Source organism: Amphiura filiformis, chromosome 19 (genome assembly GCF_039555335.1).
Source record: "Amphiura filiformis chromosome 19, Afil_fr2py, whole genome shotgun sequence".
Taxonomy (NCBI): Eukaryota; Metazoa; Echinodermata; class Ophiuroidea; order Amphilepidida; family Amphiuridae; genus Amphiura; species Amphiura filiformis.
The window spans coordinates 8,565,241-8,580,281 of record NC_092646.1 but is presented as its reverse complement, the minus strand read 5'-3'; the positions used below and the strand labels follow the sequence as shown (position 1 = coordinate 8,580,281).

The 15,041-nt window shown below is 36.2% G+C and overlaps 1 protein-coding gene across 1 annotated transcript in view; it reads right to left on the bottom strand.

Annotated features, from left to right (window-relative positions):
- Positions 1–9,385: 9,385 nt before the first annotated feature.
- The window catches only part of LOC140140877 (F-BAR domain only protein 2-like), a 107,108-nt gene continuing 101,452 nt past the window's right edge, over positions 9,386–15,041 (bottom strand). The window contains 5 exon segments of the mRNA XM_072162626.1: positions 9,386–10,277; positions 10,867–11,087; positions 12,375–12,577; positions 13,196–13,328; positions 14,188–14,343. Of these exon segments, the coding sequence (XP_072018727.1) occupies positions 10,255–10,277; positions 10,867–11,087; positions 12,375–12,577; positions 13,196–13,328; positions 14,188–14,343 (736 nt within the window). The 3' untranslated portion in view covers positions 9,386–10,254.

Here is a 15,041-nt window from a genome sequence, read left to right as displayed (position 1 = left end):
GCATGCATGAATGCATGAATGGAATTGAACCAGTCATATAACATTGCGTAAATTTATGTAATTCTTCCTTGCATGTCATGCCAGTTTGAGGCTCTCCTTGCATCACGGCAGGACCGTGCAATAGGCGAATACATTTAACTCTTTCCCAATAAATAGGTTCATTATGAAAATGTACTAAAGTATCAATACCAAAAAATTCTTTTAAAGTGTTCAAATTTATTTGTTAAAAGCAAAGTTATTATGCTTCAGCTATATATTATTACTGTTAAAATCATGAATAATTAATTAGTTACACATATTTGGTACACTTCAAAATAAAGAGTAATTTTACACAATATTGTGCTGTTCCAGTTTAAATCCATACACCCCCTGTGGAAGACAAGATCTTAATCTTCCACACAGGAAGTGTGAATTTCACATGGGGTTACCTGATGGTTGACTCCATTTCAAATCTGCACCCCCTGTATGGCAGATTAAACTTATGTCTTCCACAGGGGGTGTATGGATTTCAACTGGAATAGCTTATAAACAGACAACTTTTTTGCCCAATTTTGATTCAAAATATAACAAATTCCGCTTGTAACAAGCTACAATTTACAAGACAAAATATCAAATTTGATTGATAAGAAGGATACAATCATTCTATTAATTCATCCAATCATTTATGTATTGTATTATTAACCACCTTGTATAACACAGCCACACTCCTCTACAAATGTATGTGTTAATCAATGTGGAACCTGAAATCCATGTTAATCACCCCAAAACAAAATTGCAAAATCATTCATTACAAGTAATAACTCAAAATATATGTATATAAAACTGCAATAGCAGAAAGAAACACAGTTTTGTTCTGCAAATTTGGATGCCTTATTTGTCTTGGCAGCCACTTTGAATTAAAAAAAAAAAGATTTAGATTCAAAAGTTGCACTGAAATCATTCAAGCCAGTGTACCATTATATTCTCTACATGACTGGTCAAGGAAGACCAGTGATGAGCAGGCACTCTAGCAACATTTGCAATGGGTGTAAGTGCAACTTCTGAATCTGCATTTTTTTCAGTCAAAGAGTCAACATGGCAAAAACAATAGGCTATTATTAAGACAAACGAAGTATCGAAATTTGCAGAACAAACTGGGTTTCATTTTGCTTTCAGTTTTAAATTTCATGCTTAGAATTTGAGTTATTATTTCGTATTAACTTTTTGTGATGCGTTTATGTATCTTCTTTCAGTGTGATCTTGGCATTCTGTAGTTACAAGTATCCATATCTACCAACAAGTTCCTGTGGTGGTCCCATAATGAGTACCAAATAAAGAAGTAGTCTAGCTGTGTAACTGAGGGAGTGTGATCCGATCAAGCAAAAGTATTTTGTTCAGACTTTTACATCATGATCAACATTTTCAATTTGTTTGATTTTGATGTAAAGTCCATTAAAATGTGACATACAAAAGCAAACATAAGGTATATAAACAATAATGAAATAAACCAAACATTTGATGACATCCTGAACACGAGAGGCTGATCCCTCCCTGAAGAAACATAAGTGTGATATGTTGCAACTTCAACAATTTCGTTTCACAGATTTTTTTAAATACAAACCTAATCAGAATTTTTTACCCTCTCCCCCTCATGAAAGGACTTTTGTTTATATGATGTATGTTTTGAATGGCTCATAGCTTTAGCCACCTGTTTGGGTAATGCAATCCCTTTTGATATTCACACCCCCTGTGTGGAACATTAAGATCATGTCTTCCATATGGGGTGTGTGGATTTCAACTGGAATAGCCCATTGTTCTCCTTTTGCTTGATGGGTCACAACCAGAGAAGACATCTTACACTTCCCATAATGCATTTCTTCCCTGTATTGATTTACTATTCAATGCAACAAGTGTTGATCATATCAGCATAGGAAAGAAATGCATTGTGGGAAGTGTAACATATCTTCTCTGGGTCACAACTGTATTATAACCACAAAACCAGGAACATGCATGCATAGCTTAGCTTAAGCCATTAAAGTTTAAAATGAGTGAAAAATCACTTCAGTCTTAAGTTTCATTGTTGTTGTTGCTTGCAAAAGTTAAATTTGGTCTCTTCTACCTTGAATATGTTGCTTCTCATAAACTCTACAAGTTACAGATTAGATGGTTCAAAGTTTACACAGTAACAGGACTTCAGTTTTCTAGTTGGCGACAAGTTGGCACAAAATAGTCACCTAATGGCGCACATGTGTTCTTTTGCCTTATAGTACATTACACGTACAAATAGAGAGCTCCCAACAAAAATTAAGGATCTGTGCCTTTACAGGAGGGCATTTTCAGCTTGTGCCTAACATTCCAGTTATGTCAAGGCAGCCCGTTTGCGCAATTAGGCGACTCTTTGCGGTATGACAAGTATTAGGAGTCAAAATAAGAATATACATCCTAGGAACGTTTGTGCCCAAATGACGCAAAATGCACCAACAAAGAAAATGTCACTTAGCATTACAAGACAGGTCCCTTATACTATGGCCTCCAAAAACTGTGAATCACTCTACCTTCATGGGCGGAGTGGTGTTTGGGTGATACTCATTTTCGGATACCAGAAGAGTCCTATCTAGTAGGGCTAAATTTATTAACTATAGTTAATAGTCTCATATTGTTGTGCTATAGTCAACTTTTCACATGCATCCCCAATTTATGTCATTCTAAAACTGGTTTAAAGCCCATTTTATAACATTGCCTTTCACCCTCCCCCTATAATATTAACACACATATTCAACTGCTGATAATCATGATTCTATTATCTAAGTTAACCCCATGGGCATTAACAGCAAATTTCTAATATTAGCCTCTAAGAACAATTTTGATTGGTTACAAAGAGGCCAATATCATGTATTTAGCCAATCAGAGATATGTTAAAATAGTCAGCACTGAAAGGGATTAAGCTTAGAAATGCTAATAGATCTATAAGATCTATTTTGATTGGTTACTCAGATGATTATATCATGTAATCAACCAATCAGGAACATTGTAAGGCAGACAGTATTGTCCATGGGGTTAACCTGAAAAATGTTCTTTTTACTGATACAAAATTTCAAATCTGAATATTTTCACCATGCTCCTTGCTTCATGGGAAATGGTCTAGTCCAGCTGAAATCCATACCAAGCATCCCCTATAGAAGACATGACCTTTATCTCCCACACAGGGGGTGTAGTCACCCATTCAGGTAACCCAAATTGAAATTCACACTCCCTATGTGGAAGATTAGCATCATATCTTCCAAAGGGGGGTGGGGGGTAACAACTGGAATAGCCCATTGGTCACAAGTGCCATACACATTCCAAAACATAGAATTCATATTCAAAACATTACAAGTGTTCAACATGTACATATAAATCAAGGCTGTATATAGTGTAAAAATAATCATCATTTGTGGTGTGATCAAGCAAAATCAGTCTGGAGTCGGACATACTCAATTTTCAGTTTCTTGAAGGACTGTAAACAACATTTGCAAAGCTACATTTTACAGAAAACCCCACTGAATTTGAACAACCAGTTCAAAAAATGTGAGCAGTTAAAGAGTTTCCAAAACAATAGGAAACAATGGAAACACTTCTTTGTGTGGCTATATCTCAAAATCAATATTTCGGACTTCCGACTGATTTTGCACATAAGTGAATCAATCATAGAGATTAGATCCAAAGAGTACCAACTCAAAATTGACCTGTGTATAACTCTATGGTAAATACGCCGTGTTGGTTTCTCACTCATGGAGAGCAAATAGCATACATTTATCCGCTAACGCGCGCTGCTAAGCGGACATTTTTTGGCACAAAGTGTTACACGTAGAATACAAACAACCACACACTTTGGATCAAATTTTGAGGAGTGCATAACATTATAAGTTACACTATGTTGGCCTCCATGAGCACCATGCAAACATGGCTGAGTCTGTACTCTTTGGTACTATTTCATTGGAATCAATCAAACAGTGAGGACAATGTCACCAATGTGACCAATAGTACAGACACATTTGCCATTTGATCCTTGTATTTTTAGTATTATTTCAGATTCCATCTCTTAAGTATTCGCCTTTTGCACAGATCCGCCATCTTGGTACAAAAACAAGGTTCTCCCTGCAAACGCATGCGCAAAATGAATTCTCCCTGCAAACGCATGCGCAAAATGCGCACTTTTGGTTCTCGTGCTTTTCTAGCAACGCACCAGAAGGTTTTGCAATGCGTATGCGTAATTAAAGCATGCGTTTGACAGGCATACAGACACACAGCACATACTTTGTGGGTAGAACCTTGTTTTGACGTGACCGTGCGATTAGCGAATATCATATTGGTAGAGTTTAAACCAATACACACAATGACGACTCTGTGTCTTTTTCTAACTGATGGTGATTGTTTGCTTTTAGACCAAAATGTACGAGAAAATGAAAGAGTTCAGATGCAAAAACCGATATATCAATTTTTTCCATTTGCGATATAGACAAATATAATTAGTCAAATATAAGGTAAATAATAAGAAAGTATGTTCTACATTTAATCATGTTTTCAAAAAATTACAGATTTTTCAAAGTAAGGTGTCAATTTAAGGTGGTACTAAACCCGCTGATAAATTTTGTGACTAATTTTGCATTTTTCTCAAAAAATAACTACACTCTGGTAGCAAAAGTTATGTATATTATAGGTGCAAGAAAACCAATTACTTCATTGAAATTTCAGTGATTCAAGACAAGTGGTTCATTATATATGTTAAGAAATGAGGTACGTTCTAGTGGTACCTCTTTTATTATCATAAATAACATACTGCTTGTCTTGAGTAACTAAAACTCCAGTGTAGAAACTGGATTCCTTGCCCCTATAATATACATAACTTTTTGTTACCAGTGTGTTATTATTTTTGAGTAAAATGCTAAATATATCAAGGGTGTAATTCCACCTTAAAGCCAGTATTATAGGGCAGATGTCAGTGGCTTAACTCAAATTTAAAAATTGTGTTTTTTGCATCTAAACTCTTACACTGACTTATACAAAGGAATATATTCGCATATTATTATTTTCATGGTTTGCTTAAAAGGCATGAAAACAAAATGCAATCATAAAAATGTCAAATTTTTACAGTATTTTAGTGCATTTTTGGGTGACATTTTAGTACCTCTCCCGAGCCACTGATATCTGAAGCAGATAAATATTATGCATTACATAATGCAACAAAGTCCTCTGTGCCAATGGCTGATTTATGATTGATTTATAAATTGCATACGATAAAGATAATGATAAAGAATGTATCAGTTATATCACTCAAGGTTTCATGTTTTTTTGGATTATCCTTACTTTAAAGGCTTATAAGACCTACATTATAAACTTTGCTCAACACATGAGACCCATAATTATGATTATTTTGGGAGCAAAAAATCATCAAATTTTAGACATGTCGTCAGATTGTTGCCCTCTTCCTAGAAAGAAAAAAAATTGCCTCTACCCCAGAATGTCACTGGCTTCACTTCATGCGAGTGTATGTTTGAATTCTACTGAAGAACTTGTTGATGAAAACCACATAATTTTTGCTTCAAACAGATTCTTAGTATAGTGATCCTTGTTTTCTATGGAAAGAATCTTGGTCACTGCCTGAAATACAGGGTTGCTGATTTAAAAAAAAAAAAATTTAATCAGATTTTAAAAAATCAGATTAAAAAAAATTCTCCCCAACCACATAACATCTGCTTAAGTAAACCAAAGTGGCTCAACAAAATGCCAAAGAGTTTGCAATTCCATTGATGAAATAAAAATCAAACAATTGTCACTCATGCAAAATATTGTTGATGTAAAATCTTGAATAAATCATGTGAAAATAAGAGATAATCAAGGTGATTTCCATTAAAAAATCCTAACCGGTAGAAGACCTACCACAGGCTTCAAACACTGAATTGTCCAGAATGAATCAAATAAAAAAAAAATTTAAATAATTGATTTTGGTGGAAAATTTATTTGATCTCTGCTTAATGGCACAATAGCATTACTACATAGTAATAGCTTCCAGATTCACAAGTTCATATCCATGTGAAGCATGAACAAAGTTTAATACCTCTTATAACACAGATACAAAGTTGAAATACCATTTCCAAAAGGCAGCTATTGTGAACAAGGACTTTGCTACACTCTCAGGAAGAAATCATTTAAAGTAGGGCTCAACCAATTATCAGATCGGATATCGTATCGGCCCGATATTTTCTATATCGGTATCGAATCGTATATCGTTAAAAAAAATCTTTTTTTTTTTTTCAAAGTTTTAACAAAATAGAATAGGTCCAGTAGTTCTTCAAAGTCGCCGAAAACTTTGAAAAAAAAATTGGATCGGATATCGGCCGATATTATAACATCGATATCGGATCGGTAGACGAATGCCATATCGGTTGAGCCCTAATTTAAGGCAAAATATTTTTGTTATAATAAGCACACTGTAAAGTGTGCTGAGGCCTGTGGATCATCATCTATTACCTCTTCCAACTTCAATGTTACCTCTGTCACTTTTGAAGAGTTATCCGAGTGATTTGATGAGACAAGTGCCCCCATCAATTCTTAGCAAATCAATGCTGTATTGATTACACATTTATATGCTCCATTGCGTTCACACCCACAAACCTCCTCTGACTGTGAATAGAATTTGTCCAGCGGGGCACCATAGCTGGAACGGATAATAGGCATTGTACCTATTCGAAGTATACTATAAATCACTGCGCTTTTTTCATTTGGGTCATGTGGAAAGAAACACCTTTTGCAACATGAAATTTTCATATGAAAATTGATTCTTTTGCTTCTAGAAGTCCGAGACAAAAGATTTGAACTGGTGTCCTTCACCATAAATCATGGTGCATGCAGTCCATTCATCCAATTTGATCATAGTGCATTTGTTATGCGTGTGAGATGAACTGTCGTGGTAGATCAAGCAATCGTGATTTTTTTTTAATGCATTTGAGTAGTCCGCCATATTTACGGTATGATACGTCATATACACAACCCCTATTCTAAAAGTAAATGAGCATGAACATTTTGTGGATCCTTACCGCCCGTGAAAATTTTAGGACTGCGAAAATTACTTGCTTCATAGCATAATGTATTCACTAGCGCTGGAAAATTTGGTCACTTAACTGTATATGTAAAATTTGTCTTAAAATACAGCAAAACCAAACAGTCAAGTTGATTTCACAGATTACTTTGTGACATGTTTGGTATCTTCCTACCGTCCATCCATCATGCCAGCATTGGGCTGTCCCATTTCAAAAATACACACCCCTTGTGGAAGATTCAACAGAACAAATAACTCCCAAATCCAAATATTTTCAATAATAAAATACGGAAAATGTGTTAGAAATTGGACGAAATCGCCAAATTTTCTGCGAGATTGTGCAAAATTCAACTGCATTTTATAAATTTTAATAATTTTAACTAGCAAAACTGTCCAGCTAGATTGAATAGCAGGTGCAACTGGAATTAAGATGGTAGTAAATCTTCCACAGGGTGTATGGATTTTAAAGGGAATAGCCCATTTAATTGATGAATCAGCTCTCACTATTCAGCATCAAAGTGTTTCTGTAATTCTCTTGGTTACCGGATCACGCTATTTTGGTATGCCTTCGAGTGCCATATACTTTCGTGTGGTGATTGCTTTGATCGTGCTTTATTACTCAAGCACATGATCCCGTTGACATAGTAACATTACGTAACTTCGCTGGCAAATATACATATCACTCATACATAAATTCCAGACAGTTCATTGGCTGATTACCTTTCAATATTTGTATCGTCAACCAAGGCTGTTTTTGCCATATTTTTTACCAACGACTCATGCCACTACATGAACCTTACAAGCCCTAGCCACATGTAGTATTTGTATCTCTGTCATACAAGTGGAGGGAAGACATTGCTTCTTATGACTCGCCGATTTAGTTGGGGATAAATTATTGGAAAAATTGTGTTTTGTTGTGTTGACAAATGAGGGTAAAATGCGACCCAACGGCAGTAAATGAGGCTGAATGAAACCAAGTACATTTTGATTTAAGAGCACAAACATAAAACAAGGTCAAACTGGGTCAAATTCATAATATTAATGAACTTCGTAAATCGATCAGGTTTAAAGGTATTAGTTTTTTATTTCTTCTGTTTACTTATTAAACAAATTGTGAAAACTTGATAATGTGCATTTGATGTAATGGAGACAACATGATTTTCAATTAATTCATAATTTTTGAAAGAAATCCTGTATATACATTTGATTTTGGGTATCAAATGATTCACTGAGTCATATAAAACAATGTGACATAAAAATATATATGTTTAAAATTCCTTCATTCAGCCTCATTTACTCGTTGGGTCATAAGTAGTTTTGAAAAGATACAGAATTTATGTACGAGTGATATAAAAAAAAACATTAATTGAATGGTAGAAATATAATCACTCAGCGACATATTTTCACAAAGCGGTACAGAGATTATGAAATCATTACATTCATAGACAGTTAACACTTCCTTAGCTGCACCAACAAAAACATGCCACTACTTGTTCACAGAACATAAATACACCAATGTTACATGCCGATGGCGGCCATCTTGGACATACGAGGGAGGGAAAATGTTCTACACAAACATTTCATAAACATTTCAAATGATTATTCCTCGTAAGCAGTTTCAAAACTCACCTTTATTGCATATCCAAGATGGCTGTTCATGCCATAGTGGCAAGAAAGGGAATACTCCCCTTTATGCATGGCATGGAAGTTGTCAACCAGCTACGATAATTGCCAAACTCTTTTTTTGTCATTTTGAAAGTACAAAATATGGATCAAGCATGCATTTAATCATATTAATTCATCAATCTTTGCACAGCACAAAAAACAAATGATAATGAGACAAATTTCAAAGGAATAATTAGGAATTATTAAGGTGATTACATAACTGATGCATGCTTGAACCATATTTTGTACTTGTTCTCAAAATTACAAAAAAAGTTAAGCAATTATCGTAACAGGATGACAAAGCGTTAATATTTGCATACTGGCATATACAAGGGATTCAAAAATTGACAGCATTTGAACTTGAGTCATCACGGCAACAATAACAAACTTTGTTCAACACATATATATGCAAGACTTACTACATCTTGAATTGATATTGAATAGCGTACACACAGTTGGGCAGCACATACGTCACCTGTATCTTTGCATAATAATGGGTGCGCAATGGGCTAATCCATCTAAAATCCACACTCCCTCTGTGGAAGATTTTGGAAATATCTTCCACAGTGGAGTATAATTCAAATGGAATGAACACATTAGGCAGCTCCATTTGAAACACACCCTCACTCTGTGGAAGATTCCGGTTGAATCTTTCACAGAGGGTGTATGAAATTCAAATGGACCTGCCTAATGCATTCATTCCATTTGAAATTCATACTCCCCCTGTGGAAGATATTTCCAAAATCTTCCACAGAGGTAGTGTGAATATTAAATGGAATAGCCCAATTTCTGGAAGTTGGGACTTTACAGACACACACAGTAGCATAAACTAAACAAATTTTGCATATTTAATGATGAACAAAGTTAACGAGCAATGATTAATCTTGGAGACAAATGCCAGGGATTTTGGATCTTGATGGGCTATTACATTTGAAACATAAACCTCCTGTGGAAGATTACACCACTATTTCAATTCCACTTGCATCATATGATCAACCCAGTTTGAATTCTTTGTATTTTGTATTCTTTGTAATTTAAGCTGTTTTTTTAAATTCCAAAATCTTTTCTGCACATTTTTAGTGAAAATTGTTGACTATTATAATACACACTGAAATTGGTTGGAATTTAATAATCTTCCTCAGCATAAGGTGTATGATGTTTAAATAGAATAGCCCAACCCATACGACTGCTACATGTAGTATAATACAATTTTACAGCCTGTGAAACTCTGTACACCTTTGTACAAGTTACCATGGTGACGATATACTCCAATTTTGTGATGGTAGTTTCCTATAAAGCTCCAGCTCTATAATCTCTACACTGATTAACAAGCATGATATTGCGACCAGCACAGTAGCTATGCTCATGTTGATATTGTCCAATTCCGAATGCACAACAAAAATGACATCAGTTTTGTGTTGATGATTGCCCGCCGTAGTACAAGACGGCGTAGTATTCAATGCGTGATCATAAAAATAATAGTTACAAGTTCTTCTTTCATCTTGGATGAATATTAACAAGCTGGGGGGATGTTAGCTCTCCGATAAGTACTTGCCTGGATGGAAGGAACAAAGAATAAACGAACAACATTAAGTGATACCGTCATCATAACACAACATTATCATCTTTTATTTACATGAATATGAGAATAGCCATAGAGTACAATCCTGAGCTTGCTGGTGTGTACGCAGGTGCTCGGGATCATTTCGGCTGATGGGAGTTCATGTCAGCACTGGAATATGCTCTGAGGGAAGTGGGACGGTTGGGATCCGTTTTAAAACCGGTTTAACCCACCAGAGTCTGGTCCTAAGTCCAGAGACCTCAGAGAATTGTTTGATGCCTACCCAAGACAAGAAAATATGCAGCTCAAGAAATACTTCCCAAGACATAATGGAGTGCTCATCTGTATTAGGGTGAAATAAGGCTCGGAAGGTGACTGCGCTGGTGCTCTACCAATGAATTACTTCTCTTATCATGACTGCATGAACATTACCAATTTCACAAAAAAGAGGAAACTTTTCAAGTGAGTCTGCTGACATTAATTTCCACAATTTTTTTTTAATATACAAGGTTTACTTTTCAGTTTTGAATATTTGCCAATTGTATTATACACTTTTCAGCTTTAAATCCTCCAATCATCTCACCTGATGTAAATCTTTTCTTCACTAGTGATAACCTATATGATGTGTTGAGTAAGTCTATATCCAGACCAGACAACGTCGTCCCTTCGCTTGAGAATTGCACAGCTAGAGTTGACGGTTTACTGGGCCCTTCCGTCAGCTCAAACTTGGCCCTTAAGGAACCCGTTGCAGCGGCATCGCTGACGTCGCCAATCTTCCATAGCGCCCTCTTGCTTTCAGCAGACCTGCGAATAGAAAGATAAGGTAATTACTGTAATTTTGAAACTCCTTGCAAATTCATTGATTAGCCCCTGTTTTTGCAGTAAATCAAAAGTAAAGACCTCAATGTCAAAAGATCCAGGCGATGTTATGGGCTAAGTGCAACAAAGTCGCATCTCCACAGCACCACTGAGCAATGATGTATATATGCAATTGGGGTTATGAATAACATTAGCCAGGTAGCAAATGGAGATACAGCTTTGTTGAACTACGTTCTCGATGCATGCTAATTTGGGATACTGTGTAAACCCTGTTCGCGCTACGAATGAAGGTCCCCAGTGGGTGTTTCTTGTCATTTTATGGACCAGTAATTGATCTAAATAGCCAAAACTGTCTTGGGCCTTGACCCTCTGACTCAAAGACAATAAATTTGGTCCAGTTTGGTTTAGTTTTTCCCAGGTCAAGTGTATTAACAATTATTTAGAAACATTGACAGATTTGGCAAATTTTGCATAATGGGACCTTCACAGTTTATAGCAAGGTTTACAGTTTTCAGGCTATTCAGTGTTTGCAACAGGTAAAAAATGCAGAATCCTAATATCACACACACATGATTTCGAAGTTTTACTTGGAAAATACATGGTGATAGACAGTTTTGCACATTTGCTTGGGAGTTTCATCTTATTCCTCTATGCAATACAGCTAACATTTCTTAAGCTGTCCAGTCTACTAGTCACAGCATTGTGCGATGCTGTGATCTGCATAATAACACAATAAAATTAAAATATACACTCGGAGTAGTATCGATATCACTATGGAGGTGTTCCTGTTGGCCCTACAGTATGATAGCTCATGTTTTTGGTGAGGTCACTGATAAAGACTTTCAAAGACAGCTTCCAATCAAAATTGTGTAGCCCTGCGATATCGCAACAAAGTTGAACAAAAATCACCTCTCGGTAATGACTAAAATCCATCGTGCGATAAGAATTTAGAATGCGGAGATAGTAAAATCTTCATTGCAACCACGAAATCGCAGCCAAGACGTGGAATATACCCATTTATAAATCTACTGTTTAGCTGCAGGGAAGTTGATGCCAGGGTCAGGGGCAGTGGCAGCACCAGGATTTTTTTTCGGGGGGAGCAAAGTGAATTTCAGTGGGAGAAAATCAACCAATTTTGCACAAAATTGCCGCAAAAAGTGGTAATTTGTGTGATATTGGGGTTTTGCCTCAAAAGTGTGGGAGGCAGGAAAAATATTTGGGGGGGGGGGGGGCAAACTGGGGGAGGGGGCACTGGTCAGGGGGTACCCTTACCATGTTGCAGCGGGTTTTGACTGCATGACAGTGACCCCTCCGTCCACAGGCACCAGTAATGTGACATTGTTGAGAGGCACTGTTTGGTCCATAGCTGTCCCATTGAAGGCATAGTCCACTCGGACTTCCGTTGTGCTTGGTTCGCACTTCCAGTAACTGCACAGGTGTAGTGGTGTTGACTGGCCCTCTGTCTCAGCTTTCACCTGGGAGAAAGATTGAGGTAATTTATGTGATTCATCAACTTTTTATTTATTTTCTCCTAGTTTCACCTGGCCCAGCTCAAAGTCAAGAACTTCAAAGATCAAACTTCCCACTTTCAAGGGCCAATACTTGTTGACAGGTTTACCGAATGTATATAATTATATACAGACTTTTAATAAAATACACATTAATGTTCCTGAAAAACGCATCAAATATCTTATTATATCAGAATTTCTTCTATAAAAATTTCAAGGGTTTTCAAACCATCAAATTCAAGAAGACATTGAAAACAGATGCACAATGAATGCTGTGTAAGTAACAGTTAACTGGAACATGCCATAGAATTCTGCCTACAAGCATATATGCCCCTAAAGAGGGTGTTTTTGCCGAAAGAGAGAAGGCTGACACTCTTCGCAAAAACATTATTTGGAGTTTGAGTAACTATAATACTGATACAGGTGGCTGTACAAGCATGTATTATTGTAAGACCACTCTATTGTAATGTTTTTGGGGATGGTATTTGCCTTTCGTCTCTTTCATCAAAAAAACCCTCATTTATAGGCATACATGTTTGTAGACAGAATTCTAACTTATTCCAGATTAGTGAAGGGACTGCTTACCTGGTATTTTAAAACATCTACATTGAAGTATGAAGCTGCTACATTTTTGCCGGCCTTATTTTTCAATAACATCACCAAATTGGACATGTTGAAGTAATAGCCTTGGTTTTCTGACGATGTTTGATCTAAATCACTGTTGGTAGAGAAAAGATTATAGGAGAGAAATTTAACCCCCTGGACACTACTGGTCATCTAACAGCATTTCTGATTGGTTGATAACTTGAAATGCTCATTACAATTGCCAATTATGACTAGGCTTTAAACTATTTATGGTCAAACTTGCAATTGCAGATGATCTTATTAATACCCTCCTTGATTGGTTCAAAATTGGACACAATATTCATTTTGGCCAATTGGCAGGTAGTTCTCATGGGATTAAGCATATTTGCACATCAAAATTCTTTGTAATTGATCTGTGTTGGGTTTGTTAGTGGGTCTTATTGTTACCTTTATATGATAGTTGCACCACTCAGTTCATCACATACATCCTATAAATTTGTATTGGCAATACCTGACCGACCCTAATGGTCATATCGTTCCAACAGTCGCAGCGGAGGATTCAAAAATTGCTAGTGATCCAACGCTTGTAGCATTTTCACAACAGTGTGCAATCACTGCAAGTGGCTGAGTGTCAAAGTTGCCTTGAAGTCAACCGGCTTACGACTTGACGCTTGGGTATGCTAGCCACTTATCGATTAGATATTGGCAGTCGCTTTGCTGATCAGCGACGCAAGTGTCATCATAAAAAAATGCTCGATTCCTGGCGATTGCTTAGTATGATTGCCCTTATTGATAGGCTCCACCATGAGTTTTATTTTTTTTTTTTTTTTTTTGGGAAAAGCAAAACAAAAATGGTGCTCCTAGCAAAAAAAGGAATTTCTTATACATCAGAAGTTGGGCTGATGCCCTCAGTTAATGTTGTAATGTTGGACTTACTAGTCGTGACTACAACTTTATTCGACTTAAGTCACCCAAGCCTTGTGTCTACTCACCTAGTTATGAGTTGTTTGTTTGGTACTATCTGTTCTAGTCGACTAGAGTTCTTTATTTGGAATGCAAGGACTGGTGGCGAGGGGTTACTAGTTAACGCCTGGATTATGCCAGCCGGGAATGAAAACATGATATCGCCTGTGATCTTTACTAAACATCTGAAATGAAAAACAACAACAGCTTGAATATAGAGATGGTAATAATTAATTAAACAAACAGTTCTCCATACACAAACATGATTTCATGAAGGCCAGCTGTACATGTTGTTTCAATCGGTTTTCAAAAGAGCTCGTCCAGAGAATAGGCTATGGGGGAATCACCCCCTCCCCCCCCCCCTAAAAATTGATTTTTGTCCTTTTTTGTACAAATATAGTCAATGTTATTCCAGAAATGTGAAAAAAAATCAGGAAATCCAGAAAAATTACGTCTCTGCAATTAAATGTTCAAGATGAAATCCTTACAAACCTTATAGAAGACCTTAATCTTCCACACAGGGGGAGTAAATTTCAAATGGGGTTACCTGAATGTGTAACTCCATTTGAAATCCACACACCCTGTGTGGAAGTTTAAGGTCATGTCTTCCATAGGGGGTGTATGGATTGGATGTGTTCTTCCCAGTGAATACTAAAACCTTTTTAAATGTTTTTCTTTGGTCAAAATTCTTTAATAACATTAATGCCGGGTTATGCAAAGGTCATGATAACTTTTTAAAAAATTTTGAAGGGAAAAACACGGCAACAACATAATGTAAAATGTTGTCAAAAAATTATTGTAAAATATATTTTTGCAAACAATTTTGCAACATATTTTATCAACACATAAATAACATTTGTTTTAGAATGTTTTGCAGCAAAAA